Below are 15,122 nucleotides of genomic sequence, written 5' to 3'. Positions count from 1 at the left end.
AGATGAAGTAGATGAAGTTGATAAATGTATTTTGAAGTTGTATTTTGAGATTGTATTGTTGCTATTTATGAATGTGTTAGTAGTTGGTTATTTCTATTATAATATCTTGTATTGGACTATATTTTGAAACTTTTTAAATAGTTCTTTTATTTTGTATCTGTAATGATAATATTTTAGACATCACTCTTGATTTATTCTATATGTTAAGATGCTCATTGTTTAACTATGGTTACTTAAAAATTCAAATTGAAGGTTGTTTATTTTTTTTTGAAGGTTGTTTATTATTATAATTTATTTTTGCAGTTTGGAAATTTAGTATATATGATAGATTAGTTCATTAATCTTATTTGCAGATTTGTAATATTCTTAGTTAATTTTATGTTTATCCTTGTATAATTACATGATTAAAAAAATATATTTGTAACATATTTAATTAAATTTTATTACCACTTTTTTAACACCCAAGACATAGCCAACAACTATAAACACAAATAAAATAAGAGAAAAATTCAAAATACTATTCCATATTTTTAAAATTCTAATTTCAGTTTTTATTGTCCTAATCTTTCAACCCATATTCGCCTTTTAATACTCACTATTTTTATCTTCATTTCTTTCATATTATATCTTTTCTTCTCCACTTTCTGCCAACACCGTCTCTTTTCAAGGTCTATCACAATAAAAATCACAAAAATAAATTAAGCATGCATTACAAAAAAAAGAGGTAAATTCAAAAAGAAAGCAGTAAAAAAAATTTACATTATAGTTTGGACATCCAGAAAAGGATATCTCTAAATTTGTTTCTATTCCAAACCAACAAAGAACGAAATGTATCCCACGATCACACCAGTGTGAAACCTTTTCAATTCTAGTTCTATTTGGATTCTTTGTCAAACTTTCATGTGAATGAGACCAGCTGCAGCTCCCAAAACCTTGGGTGGTACTCTCTAACATCTAAACGATAATCTCAATTTGAAAATTTGACTTTTATGTTAGGATTTTAAGTTCATTAAAAATGGTTAAATTGATCCTATATCAATTTTTATTATCTCAAATAGATATTATCAGATTATATATCATCCAACGTGTCACTTAACATTCCAGCTAAGTACACGCTATTAATAGAGATAAGCAGAAAAATTAACGTGAATAAACTTTTAAAATTTGAAGTTCAATTTGAATCAATTAAAAATTTAGAGACCAATTTAAGTCTGAAATTAAATTTTAGAAACTATTTTAAATATTAACTCGAATATTAATATTACAATGAATTCCGTCATTGATCTTAATTAATATATATAACTAGAATTACTAAACTAGTATTCTTAGAACATTTAAAAATTTTGGTACGGTCAATTCAATACATGTGTGAGTTATATAGATATATATATAGACTTGGCTCAATCGGAAATTCGGTTCATCCAAATCATATTTTGTCTGATCCAAAAAGTCATATTGTACCACTAAAATATAATATTATATAGTGTCTTTTTTCTTTGACATGATTATTTTTATATAAATGGTATATAATATTTATTAAATTTATTTTTTTTGAACAAAAGAGCTCAACACAATAAAGTGGAGCAGTAAGGTCATCGACAGAGTCTCAAAACAAAAATACAGAGACCAAAAAGAACAAATAAAAATGAAACAGTAACGCCTGCTAGCAATCCTTTATGTTATCTCCGGCATTGTCATCAATAACAAAAGGGATCCAAGTTACACCAATCTCTATAACTGAGCAAAGATATATGGAACACCTCTTCAGCTCCCGACTCCTTGTTATTAAAAATCCGCCCGTTTCTCTCTAACCACACATTCCAAATAACTGCAAAAAAACATATGAGCCACTTCTTCCTCTCCTCTTTTCTGTTGACAACTCCCGTCCAACTCTCAAAATGTTCTTTCAATGAGCCCGGAATAGCCCACTTCCTCCCAAAGTCAGATAGCCAAGCACTCCACACCTGCCAGGTAAATTCGCAACCAAGAAACAAGTGATAGATATGTTCAATATCTTTATTACACAATACACACATGTGATCACCGTGGCTAATAATTCCTAGCCTAAGCAACCTCTCTTTGGTATTCACTCTGCCTATCAGAACAAACCAGGCAAATAACTCCACTCGTGGTGGAACCAAGCATTTCCAAACTGCTTTGGTGAAGCTATAGCTGGAGATGTCCTTCGGAAGTGTTTCTGCCTGCATCACATGCACAAAGAAGTTAGTTGAAAATATCCATTCCTTGTCGAACTTCCAAAACACTCTATCCTGGGTACCACATGCCAACTTTATGGGCAGTAAGGTCTCATGCAACTGATCCACTAGTTCCAATTCCCAATGGAATAATTCCTTCCTCCACTGAAAATTTCAAATCTACTCTAACCCGTCCCAAAACCCACAGTCCCATATGACAGATCCTCTTTGGTTTGAAGCAGAGAAGAGTCTCGGAAAACTCGACTTTAACGCCCCACTTTGTAGCCAAGTGTCTTCCCAGATCCATCACCCACCTCCATAGACAGCCCAACAATCATCTTATCTCTCACATTGCGGTCTTTGATCTGCAACTGACAGATATCTTTCCAGGGACCCCCTTGACTAGGCAGTGTCTGAGCTTGCAACATCACATTGGGGTTTAAATTGTGACAGGAGCACACAACCTTCTTCCATAAAGGACACTCCTCTTTGGAGAACCGCCACCACAACTTGAAAAGAAGGGCTCTGTTCCTAACCACAGCATCGCCCACTCCCAGTCCACCCAATTTTTTAGGAGCCTGGACTACTTCCCACTTAACCAACGCCATACCATGCCTATCTTCCTCCTTGCACCATAGGAATTTTCTCTGTAGCGAAATCAGCTTGTTTGCCACTGCCTTCGGCATTTTATACAGGCTCAAATAGTAGGCCAGTAGGCTATTCAAAACAGCTTTAATCAGAACTAGCTTACCTGCTTTATTGAGTACTTTCGCCTTCCACAAACTAAACTTCTCCTCCACTTTATCAATTATCGGTTTCCACGTGCTTACCCGCCTTGGGTTCGATCCTAGAGGAATTCCAAGATATCTGACTGGAAGGTTAGCCTCCTTACATCACAATAAACTACACATGTCGTGAGTCCATGTGGGTTCGCAGTTGATTGAAATTAAGCTTGACTTATCAAAGTTAATGCTTAACCCTGACATCAGCTCAAAACACCTTAGTAACCTGACATAGTTTCTAATAGTCTCCTCCTTCGGTGGACAGAATAGTATAGTATCATCAGCAAACTGGAGATGTGATAGTACTATATTATCCTTACCAACTAGCAAGGGCGAGATACGTCCATTCCTGACAGCCTCCCCTACTATCCTATTCAGGACATCAACCACAAGAACAAAAAGGAATGGAGACAGTGGATCACCTTGTCTTAGATCTCTTTTCATCTTAAATGGCTTTGTTGGTGAGCCATTTATCAAGATCGACATTGAAGCTGTACCAACACACTCCTTCACCCATTCCCTCTACCTCCAACCAAATCCCATCTTCTGAAGTACAATATCCACGAAGCTCCACTCAACCCTGTCATACGCCTTCTAAAAGTCCAATTTTATAATCACTGCTTTCTTTTACCTCATCTTTAGCCATTGTACTATTTCGCACGCGATAAGTGCCCCATCATGTATCTTCCGACCCTTAACAAAAGCACTCTGCGTCTCACCAACTAAACCTGGTATCACTGCTCTCATCCTTCGAACCATGACTTTAGAGATTACTTTATAAACACAACCAACCATGCTAATCGGTCTGAGGTCCTTAATCTCCTTAGTTCCAGTGAACTTTGGTGCTAGGGCCACCCAGGTGATATTCGAGTCAGAAGATATCGGATCAATTTAAGATAAAATTTGAATCTTTAAAATAGAATTAATAAAATATTAAAGTTAAATCTAAATCTAACTAAACTCGGTTGCCCTTATTCATGTACCCTTATTATGTGTATAAAAATAGTAAATAAATAAACAAAACATTAAGAAAGTGGCCATCATCAATTTGACTAATCATATTATAAGAGAGCGGAATATTTATTTACCCACCTGTATGTCCACAAAATTTCTTAGTAGAGGAGAACCCTTTCTTTCTCATACATAAATATATGGGGTAGGGTTTGTTTGGGATACCATGGCAATAGAAAACTTGCATCTATTTGGAGTGGTAATGATATTGATAGGGTCACCGTGTCCTCCGAACTTCAATTTTTATGTAAATTAATTTGTGATAGAAATGCAAAAGATGAAGATCCTCCTAATGGCACCCAAAATTGTAATTTGAGAAAAAGAGCCCAAATAAACATAAAGTTTGGGTTTGTGTTTGTCTTTTGCAAACAAAAATTGGATCACCTTGATTTTACATAATTTAGTTTAAGAAAACTTGTTTCCCAAAGTACTAAAACAAATTGAACTAAATGTCTGACCAAAAATAGTTGAACTAAATTTGAAAAAAAATATAAACTATAAACAACTTGCTTTGGGTTCAAGTCCAATGGGTTTAGAGCAACTCCAAAGTAAGGCCATAGAGTCCAAAAAAAAGTAAGGCCATATTTGTGATGCTTTTTAGTTTTTATTACGACGCTTTAGGATATGTGTGTACAAAGTACAATTGTACATAGTAGCAGTTGCATGTGGGTTCGAAATATGGGTTTAACCCATGTAATACAATATAAAAAACTCTAATTATGTGTAGGTGGACCTGTGAATTTATTGTGTTGTAATATCCAAAATTGAGAATAATCTAATCCATCTATATATAAAAAAAGGATATGTGTTCATAGTCCGACATTCATCAATGACATCAGCCACATGTAGAGGCGGAACTAGAATTTTTTTGGAGGAACCAATATACAAAATATAATTTTAGAAGAGAAAAAAGAAAATAAAATGGGAGGGAGGAGAGAGGCCAATATAAAAATTAAGAAATTTTTGCAAAAAAAGAATTTTAATTGGGAGACGGGATATGACAATATTTATTCTTTATTATTTCAGATGTAATTTACAGTTATTTTACGATTTTTTCAAAAAAATGAATTGGTTCTTAGTTTGGAAGAGGAATTGCCCCGTTTAATATAAAAGAAGCTTTGTCTCTGAGCATTAGCATCAACACTTTGTTAAAAATACATATTAACATTTGATTTAATTATGTAAAAAAAAGATATGTCTTATTCAAAATCTTCGCCCAAATAATTCATTAAAATACACTGATTTTTATACAAGTAATCATGAAAGACGATCATGTTCTTTTTAGTTTTTTTCTATTCACCTTTGAAGAATAACAAAAGAGATTTGCCCATAATTTTCAGTGGCAGATCAAGTTCTTTCTCTTTTGAATCATCAAATAAATATTCCTCAATTCAATTATCCATAATTATGTTATTTGGTCGAACTTTTCTTTCACAATATCATTAAACAAGTCATAATTGATGAAGATAATTCTAAAGTGTTGGAGGTGCTGCCATCTGTTGACAAAATTAAAGATGCAGTATGAGAGTATAGATCAACAAAAGCTTCAGGTATCGATGATGAGTATAATATGAATTTTATAAAAAAGTGTTAAGAAGAGAATGGTTAGGAGTTCATTGTAGTTGTGATGGATTTTTTTCACTAGGATACTAACAGATTCAAATGTAACATGGGTGGCATTTATTCTAAAATTTGTGGGGTTCAAAGAGATCAAAGACTTTTAGCTGATTAACTAGTTGGATGCGTGTATAAAATGATATCAAAGGTGCTGATGAGAAGAATGAGATTAATAATGTCAGGATTAGTAGGAGAAATACAGAGTGTGTTTGTACAGGAGAGAAAAATACATGATAGAATTCTTATTGCGTGAGATGATCAGTGGTTGAAGCAGAAAAAGATGAAAGTGGCGATTATCAAGTTAGATTTCCAGAAAGCTTAGGATAGAATTTTCAGAAAACTCATACACATTGTCAATACTATCCCAAACCTTCTCTAATATGTCGTCCACACTCAATCCAGAAATGTCTTCCAACCCCCCAGATACATCATCGGCCACGTCACCGCTAAAATTTCTAATGGCTCGACTCCTCATAATCATCACTCTCGCTCCCCCCGCAATCACTAGCCCCTCGCTTAGAGTCACTTCCATATGTAATTCAAGATCATATCCAATGCATCGAGACTTGGTTTTCTAAAGCAATTACTATACTTGTATTTGTTATTCTTTTACTAAAATTTTTTATCTACCTGTTGGAATAACAAATCTCAACTAAATTTAATTACAAGGCACAATAAACCAAGCTATCGGGTTTCCGCCAGTCAAACAGGAAAAGGGATCCGACAAGCTATTGTTGTTCATGCTCTGCTCGCATTGGATTCTACATTTTACATTAATAATTACGATAATCATTACATTTTAATCAACACAAGTAGTATCTTACCAACATTAATACGATCTACTCGTTAAAAATGATCACAAACAACTTTTCAGCTAAACAAGGGCATTAATCATCACGAATCAGAACATCACCAACTTAAAATAAACAAACATCAATAAAATCAGTATTATTAACTTAGCAACTCAAATTAAACCCAATATTTCATACTTAAACCCATCTCAGCAACTCAGAGTTAAACAGCGAAAAATATCTTAAAGATAAGGACGTTATCGACGGCCACGAAGGAAGGATACCGACAGTGACAGGGGAATGGAAACCACGGCGAGAGAGACAACGAAGTAAGTTTGGACGGGGACAGACATAGACCTCGAAGAGACGATGCCAACCAAGCCTTCGCGGCGGCGACGCTACAACCAGGACCTTCGTGCGACTGGGACAACAGGAGGGACAATGACAAGAATCCGACACAATCTATGCCGACGACGACAACAGTTAGGCTGGTTGGATCTCTGGTGTGCGATGAGCAATGATGAATGCTTTCTGGGTTGCGCAGGGTTTAGGGTTTTTTCTGAATTCAATTCAGTGAAAGTGAGAGACCCACATAGGATTGAATTGAAAATATTAAAACAAGGAAAAGTATATGAAACTAAAAATACTAAACAAAATCATATTAATTTATATTAATAATTAATTTTAAATTTTTTAAATTTAAAATTTAAAAAATTTAAAATTAATTAAGTAAACCTAATTAAAATCTATAAAAACTTCTCTCTCATATTAATCTACCCATCTCCAACAATCACACACAGACCTCTTTCTTCCACTAATACTGCTGGAAGCGACTTCCATGCTCTCCGCGACGCCCTCACAACCTTCTCCTCTTCCCTCCTCAACTACCTCCTTCAAACCCTATCCATCCTCAACCGCGACGTCACTCGCAAGAACGCGTTCGATTCTCTCATCACGTGCCTTTGCAAGCTCCAGCACAGATGGTCATCTTCGAGAATTACAATCATCCGTCGAGCAACACCTCTAACCGATGTGATGAAGGAGGTATTTAATTAAATACAGTAGTATTTGCACGTGTGAAAGGCATGCACTAAACTAATAATAGTAATAAACAGGATGGAAATCAAGGTGATGCGGATGCTACCGTTCCTACTCCCATTGTCATAATAGATCAAGATTCCGATCTCCATTGAGAAGGATAGTGGATGATGGAGTTTCTATTTTTGGAATATTAGGTATCGTTTTGATGATTAAAGAGACTGCAAACTACACAATTACAGAATTATAAAAAAACATTCATTTAATATGAAAAAAAAAAACATCTTAATACTTAACAAAAGAAACATCTAATTATATTTTAGCACAAATAATTAAATATCTATAAAATTTTAAAAAAAATAAAATTCTTAAAAAAATAGAGACATTCACATTTGTAATACAAAAAAATTCGAAAAATATACAAAAGAACATTCATTTAGTATGAAAAAGAAACATTCTAATACTTAGTAGAAGAAACATTCATATATATTAACTCTTAGAGATTTTGGATTCACCCAAAGATATTTGACTAATTTTTGGCTAATATCCTTTTGATTCTCTAGCATTGTTCTTAAAACAATGTTTTCATGGTGGACTCCAACACTACCTTCACTCACACTTAAAAGAAAGATCCCCTTCCTTGGCTGTCGTGAGCAAATAACAAAAATTGGACTTCATTTTTATCATTTTTGGTCATTAAAACAAATTCTTTTTTATGTTTCTTAAGGCAAAAAAAAGTCCCACTCTCTTTAACTTGCCCATGATAATCCACAGTCCATACAATGTTTTCACATCCATCGAGTCCAAATATCGAAACAAAAAAATTTCGTTATTATTGAATTTTATTTATTTTCCTAAACCAAACTCTATTATTTCTTAATCTGTATGTTAATAAAGGAGTCTCACACAATTCTTCTGAACCGTGAGACCGTCGACTGAACTACTTGCCTCCAACTGCAGTACCTGCAAACATAATTAACACTTCAACAAGACACGTGTTACTTCCACCAAGTGAAATGCACTCTCTGCAGCTGCTGAAGGATCTTTCTTTCAGCACCATAGCAGCTCCCTTTATTTTTATGTTGTGTATGCATGAGAGTATAGATAGGTAAAAAACCGACCTCCTCATCAAAACTTCAATTTAATTTTAGACTAAAAGACAAATAAGTCCCTGACCATTTAAAACGGGGACATTTTCGTCCCTCAAGATTGGAAAATACATTTCGATCCCCCACGTTTCAAAACGGGAGACAATTATACCCTTCCGTCCGTTTTGGGCCAAAAACGGCAACGGACCCAGCTGACATGGAGGGGCACTGAATGACGTGGCCGTTACGCTCGCTGAGGTGGATTGGGACGAAATTTAAGTGGACAAATTAGTCCCTGAAGTGCCAAACGACGCCGTTGCCACCAGTGAGCCCTATTTCATCCAAACGCAAGGTGGAAGCCATGGCCGCTGCTTGTGCGATCGTCCATGATGAGCGGGGGGTTCTTCATGCACAAGACCTGGACGGGGATCTTCATCCGCTGTTGCTAGAGCTTGTGATCGAGATGGGGTTGCGCCGAAGTGCTTCTGCGGCGTTTATGCCATTCTTTACAAGTCAAGAACAGCATCTAATCCCAATAGAATATTTTTCGGGTGTCCATTCTTCAAGGTGAGCAATTATTTTTATAGTAGTTGGATGAGAGTGTTCTGTGTCTAATTATGGTGTTATCTGAAAAATTGCTCCAGGTTAAAGAACGGTGTTGCCGGTATTTTGTGTGGCTTGATGAACACTTGAAAAAAATTAGGGCCATGGAGTCTGAAGCATTGGGTGCTGTGGATGATGTTGGAGGTGTAGACATTGAAGATCATGTGGTGCGAAGTCAGGAATTGGAAGGAAAAATTCAACTGGTGCGAAGCCAGGAACTGGAGAAAAAAATGAAAGAGTTGGAGAGGAAACTGTTATATATGGAGAAGGAGAAAAAAATGAGTATGTGGCATATTGCTTTGATTAGTGTAGTTTTTGTTGTTGCTGTATGTATCTTAAAGTGGTGAGGATGATGAGTTGATGTACAATGTTGATGATGTAATGAAAATTGCCATTGTTGGCTATTCAATGAAAATTGCCTTTGTTGAACAAAAAATAAGATAGTAATTCTGTGAATCAGCTATTATATAAGGTAGTAATTCTGCATATATTATGAGCAAAATATGAACAACAGTGTATCTGTCTTAATCCAAAACATAAACAAGTTTGCCACAAAATAACAAAACATCTGGTTGGCATATAAACAAGTTTGCCAAACTACAATAAGTAGACAGTGTTGTTTAATTTATACTGAAGACTATGACAAAAAACATAAATTCATTCAATATTGTTCAGTTCTTCTGATTCTTAGATACAGGAGTTGGGATGAAATTCATTCCTATGGCCTCACTGCCAGCGACTTTGAAGGTCTCCTCTGATGTAGCGACACTGGCACTGGTGCTTTGAGTCTGGGTTGTATCTGGGGGTGGAGTTGCAGGTGGATTTGAAGGTGAATTTGTACTTGCTCGGGGCCTTCTGATTGTCTGCTTGGGTCTGAATTTGGAGGAAGTAGCTGGGGTTTTGGGTTGCCCCATTCTTGGCTGCTGGGATGGAGGCTTGAATGGAATTTGGACTGGAGCGGATGGTGTTGTTGCTGCAGCATTCTGGCTGATGACATGATTCTGCAAAAGTAACCGACTTATTCAGTTGTTCAAATCCATTGACATGAATAAAGTGATTGTGATTATGAGTGTATTATTTAGGGTGGGGGATGCTTACTGTAGACTTCTCTTGCACAGCACTATTCTCAGCCAAACTTTCAGTCTGTGTCTGGCTTTGATCCTATGCAACATAGATCAAACAAGGAAAGAACATGGACAAATTAGTCCTTAAAAAAAAGTTAATAGGACATCGTAACCACTGACAAAATTTAAAATGTACAGATCGATCCTAAACAATAGCAGGGATACCTCTGGTTGAGGGGCTGATTGTGATAGGGGAAGCTGCTCCAAGGGTTCTGTGTTTGCATCAGTCTTCTTAGCTTTTTTCTTTTTTGGTTTCCAGTTTGGGTTGCTTGGTGCTCCCTTACATGTCTTGTAGTTGTGGCCTTTCTCATTGCACTTGCTGCATGTCACTTGAAAGCTTCTCTTAAGCTTGTCACCCTGAATATGAGCCTCAGCAGGATCCTTGTTGCGATTGTGTACTTTAGGCCTCCCAATAGGTCGCTTGATGGGTGGTGGAGCAGGCCTCAGCTGGTCAGTGGTTACCCAAAATTCCTCACTTGGAACTGATTTTATGCAATGTGCATATGTTTTGTGAATAGATTCCATACATAACCAGGGATGCACATAATCATCTACCTGGTCATGCCTCTTTCTAATTGCAGCAATACTGTGAATGCATGGCATGCCTGAATCAAAACCACATACCATATTACCTATCATTATATTAGATCAGCCCTAAAATCGTTCAGAACATATTATATAGCAATATATTACATCATCACTAAAAGCATTCAAAACATATATATTACCTAGCACTATATTAGATCAGCCCTGAAATCATTCAAAACATATTACCTAGCATTATAGTAGATCAGCCTTAAAGAAAATCACTCAAAATTAAAGATATACCGGTCAGTTGCCAAACATTGCATGAACAAGTGTGTTTGATCAAATCCACATCTACTTTGGTTTGCTTTCTGCTAACTTGAAATCTCTTTCGTTCGTTATCTCCCACCCATTCGGCAATCCACCTGCTGCTGGGTTTTATCAGCCTCTGCAACCTTTTCTCCTGAACGGGTGCAAGCTTTCCACTATGGTGCTCTAATAGCCTAATATGCTTGGTCATTCTCCGCATTAGGTAGCACCTAATTTCCTCACACATAGTCAAAACTGGCTTCATTCTGTACTTAACGACTTTTGAATTAAATACCTCGCACATGTTGTTAGTTAGGTTATCCACCTTGGGGCCATGACTGAAAAAAGCCTTAACCCAAGTGGCTGGTTCAAACCTCATCAGATACTCCCATGCTGCCTTATTCACCCCCTTCAGCTTCTCCATGGTCTCTTTGAACTCTGGTTCAGTGGTGCACCTAGTACAGTCCCATACGATGTCTCTAATGTGCATATCTTTGAACCTATTTATGAAGTTTTTCCACATGTGCATCACACAGTTCCGATGATGTGCTCTCGGCATTACCTCCTTTAAGGCTGGTAGCAGACCCTGCCAACACATAATATTGCATACACATATATGCAGCAGTTTAAATTGCATTCAGTAATTTACAGTAACTTCAATTACAAACACATATTTGCAGTATTCAAAATATCATTCACACCTATGCACTAATATCCATTGCAAACACATATATGCACTAAATTCCATTTCAAACACATACATGCAGTGATTTAATATCCTACACCAATGTGCAGAAATTTAATGTCTACCACATACATGCATTATATTAATATCCTACACTAATATACAGTAATTTAACATGATACACTAATATGTAGTGATGTAGAAGTCTGACCTTTTGTTGGTCGGACATAAAGTTCCAACCAAATTGATGTGCATCACCCAGATCTTCCTGAAGCAGTGTGAGGAACCATTTCCAGGATTCCTTTTTCATTGAAAACTGGAAACTCATGCTTTTCTCCCTCATCCTCTGAAGACACTGGTGTGTGGAGTTCCTCTGATGCATACTCATAAATCGGATCATCATCATCTGAAACCTCTTCACTCACATAGAGTCCAATTGGAGGCAGATCCCTGGGTTGCACATTAGGAACAGGTTCTTCAGCATTTACAGCAGGCCTACTTCTTTGTTGATTTGCATTAGGCCCATTCCTTCTGGGCTTCGGAGCAGGCCTGGTCTTTTTGGGCTTTTCTCTTGGCTCAGTTTCTTTGGGCTTGGCTGTTCCTCTGGTCTTCACAGTAGGCCCATCACCTTTGGCAGCACTACCCCTTGCACTCCTTACTCTCATGCCTGCATCTCCTCTCAGAATGTGCAGTCCACCCTCAAGATCACTGCTAGTTGGGTCAAACCAATATACTGTCCTATATGATGCATACCCCAAACCCTTGAACAATGTCACCAAATCCCCAAAATTCACAAAGTCTAAGTCCATTTTCGGAAATTTTTCAACTTTCCCACCAATATACTCAAGAGTTCCACTGGGATTTCTAGCAAAACGGCCTCCGTGGTGAAAAACAGGTACCACATACATATCATCCATCTGCATTGTCCACAGGTAGATAAACCAGAGATTAAACTCTACCTAATCAAAATTTCTAAATCAGTTAACTTCACATACATTTTCCTCATTCTTTTACCCCAAAACAAAAAAAAAAATCTGCAGTCCCCCCATAACCCAACCCCATGCATTCTCAGTTAAACAACACACAAACTTTTCATTATCACCCTTACCTCTGTAGATGATGGCAGCTTCCTCTCCACGCAAAGCTTGCCGTAACCTTCAACACCAACCACCTCGACTGACCACACCACCGCTTTCAACTATAGGAAGTCGTTCTTTTTTTGGAGGGAGAAGGGCGTTTCTATTCTGGTAGGGTTTTCTGTAATATATGGAGTAAGGGTTGGGTGTTATGGGGAATGCGAAGTTCAAATATGGGGGATGGTGGCAACGGCGTCGTTTGGCACTTCAGGGACTAATTTGTCCACTTAAATTTCGTCCCAATCCACCTCAGCGAGCGTAACGGCCACGTCATTCAGTGCCCCTCCATGTCAGCTGGGTCCGTTGCCGTTTTTGGCCCAAAACGGACGGAAGGGTATAATTGTCTCCCGTTTTGAAACGTGGGGGATCGAAATGTATTTTCCAATCTTGAGGGACGAAAATGTCCCCGTTTTAAAAGGTCAGGGACTTATTTGTCTTTTAGTCTTAATTTTATGAGTAGTCCTTCTTCAGTATCAAGTTACACAGGCTAAAGCCAAACAACTATATTCGAAGTTGTGTTAGGACCACCCTCTTGTGAAGTTTCTTGTCTTCATTCACACAATTTATAAAAAGTGAATAAGAAACACATGCGACTATTAATACACTGGTGAAATATGAAGCCAATAATATTCTTATAATCTATATATATACAAGTGCTGTCTACATCACTGCCTGAAGAAATTTGTCAATGATTTACCGTCCAACTCTTTCTTGAAGAACCTTGTAATAAATTCATTGAATGTGAAGTTCCTATAAAGAGGTGGTTTCTCTGCTGATGTTAGCTCCGGCAAAGGTCCAAAGGTTTTCTCCCTCTCACCCGGATTGAAGAAAATAGCAATTGACACTCGAGGATCATTTGAGCAATTTGCTAATACCCGATGATCAGCACTCTTATATTCCTCGTTAGAAATTATCTGAGAGCCAAAGTAATGGATATTATATTAGAAATCCAGGTAACAAGGAAAGCAAGAATTGAAGAGCATTGAGATATTTCAAAATTAACGCAAAAATATGTGATCAAATTTTACAACATCAATCAGTCCATTGGCTAATCCGATAGTCCATTTAACTTTGTTATCAGAGAATCTAAATATTGTGCAAGTGGTTCTGATGAGAAGATTTCAAAAAGTATTATTTTTGGCTATTTTTTGAAGTAATATTGCTTAACTAATAAAAACATTAAGGCTGTGTCTGCACTTTGTGGGGGTATTGACTGAAATTTTGTGTTTCGAAAAGTCTCAGTCCCACCATCTCAATTCTAGTCCCAGGAAACAAACATAATCTTAGAGACAGAGACAGAAATTTTTATAACAATTTTTTTAAAAAATATTCTCATTTAACTTTTCAAATTCTAAATCTATTCTTCAATCTCTATATTTATCTTAAACCAAACATAATATTAAGACATAACTCAGTCCAGTACATTTTACATCAAAACAATACAAAAACTTAATCTGTCTCTCAGAGTCTCAGTCTCACCTCCAAATTCAGCATAATATAACACAACTATCACATTTTTGTCCGCATCAAAGTTCTAGGTCCTTATACGAAAACCAGAACTTCCGTGGACTATAAGGCATTTGCAATTTTTTATGTTTAGCCCTGCCTTTAACAAATTTTCAACCAATATGTATCCAAGCCTCGTGTATTTGCTATGATTAAATCTTAAATACTTAACAAAATCTTAAATCAGTCACAAAAAAAAAAAAAAAAAAAAATCTTAAATCATAAACGCTAAGCTCTAAACTTAAAAAATAAAATAAAAGTCAGCTAATATTGAAGCCCTAAAAGTTAGTTTCCGGTATTTTCCAACGCAAATATACTCAATTCAATCTGGTTTTCAGAAAAGAACCAAAATAAATTTCTTTAGAAGGATGGCATCATTTGTTTGAAAAAGAGAAAGAGAGGGTATTGGAGTTCTAACCTGAAGCAAATCTCCAATATTGAAAACCAAAGCTCCCGGAACAGGCTTCACATCAACCCAGCCATCTTTGCTTCTAACCTGCAACCCACCAACGTGGTCCTGCAAGACCACAGTAAGAGCCCCTGGGTCTGCATGAGAAGTGAGTCCCACCGTCAGATCAGGCTCAGGACAAGGAGGGTAATAATGACCAACCATCACTCTCCCTTGAACCAAACCCATCTCCGGTAACTTCTCCGCACCCAATCCCAACCCCTCACTCAACAAACCAATAACTAACTCCCCAACTCTAACCGC

At 36.7% G+C, this 15,122-nt stretch overlaps 2 protein-coding genes and 1 long non-coding RNA gene across 3 annotated transcripts in view; 1 reads left to right on the top strand and 2 right to left on the bottom strand.

Moving 5' to 3' along the window:
- On the top strand, nt 7,363-7,579 carry LOC110271990. The gene is made up of 2 exons (XR_002362969.1): nt 7,363-7,440; nt 7,512-7,579. It is a non-coding gene; the product is annotated as an uncharacterized LOC110271990 (long non-coding RNA).
- Nucleotides 9,607-11,549, bottom strand: LOC110269163. The gene is made up of 4 exons (XM_021116828.1): nt 11,078-11,549; nt 10,415-10,854; nt 10,224-10,286; nt 9,607-10,126 (listed from the first exon to the last, which is right to left on the bottom strand). Exons 1-4 carry the CDS (start codon nt 11,505-11,507, stop codon nt 9,797-9,799), a joined length of 1,263 nt encoding a protein of 420 aa, XP_020972487.1. The 5' UTR covers nt 11,508-11,549; the 3' UTR covers nt 9,607-9,796.
- LOC107612632 (1-aminocyclopropane-1-carboxylate oxidase homolog 4) overlaps nt 13,437-15,122 on the bottom strand; it is a gene marked incomplete in the record, with an annotated part of 2,705 nt that continues 1,019 nt past the window's right edge. Inside the window, 2 exon segments of the mRNA XM_016314359.2 lie at nt 13,437-13,818; nt 14,829-15,122. Of these exon segments, the coding sequence (XP_016169845.1) occupies nt 13,570-13,818; nt 14,829-15,122 (543 nt within the window).

Source organism: Arachis ipaensis, chromosome B01 (genome assembly GCF_000816755.2).
Source record: "Arachis ipaensis cultivar K30076 chromosome B01, Araip1.1, whole genome shotgun sequence".
NCBI lineage: Eukaryota > Viridiplantae > Streptophyta > Magnoliopsida > Fabales > Fabaceae > Arachis > Arachis ipaensis.
Note: the sequence above shows the minus strand (reverse complement) of the source record. Positions and strands in the feature narration are given on the sequence as shown.

Bases quoted from the DNA above. Each gene is read 5' to 3' on its own strand.
- LOC110269163 (XM_021116828.1), bottom strand. From the start codon at position 11,507: ATGGAGAAGCTGAAGGGGGTGAATAAGGCAGCATGGGAGTATCTGATG. The intron at 10,855-11,077 runs GTATATCTTTAA...GTTTTGATTCAG, and splicing joins CAATGTTTGGCAACTGACCG to GCATGCCATGCATTCACAGT. The intron at 10,287-10,414 runs GTATCCCTGCTA...TATGTTGCATAG, and splicing joins AATCAGCCCCTCAACCAGAG to GATCAAAGCCAGACACAGAC.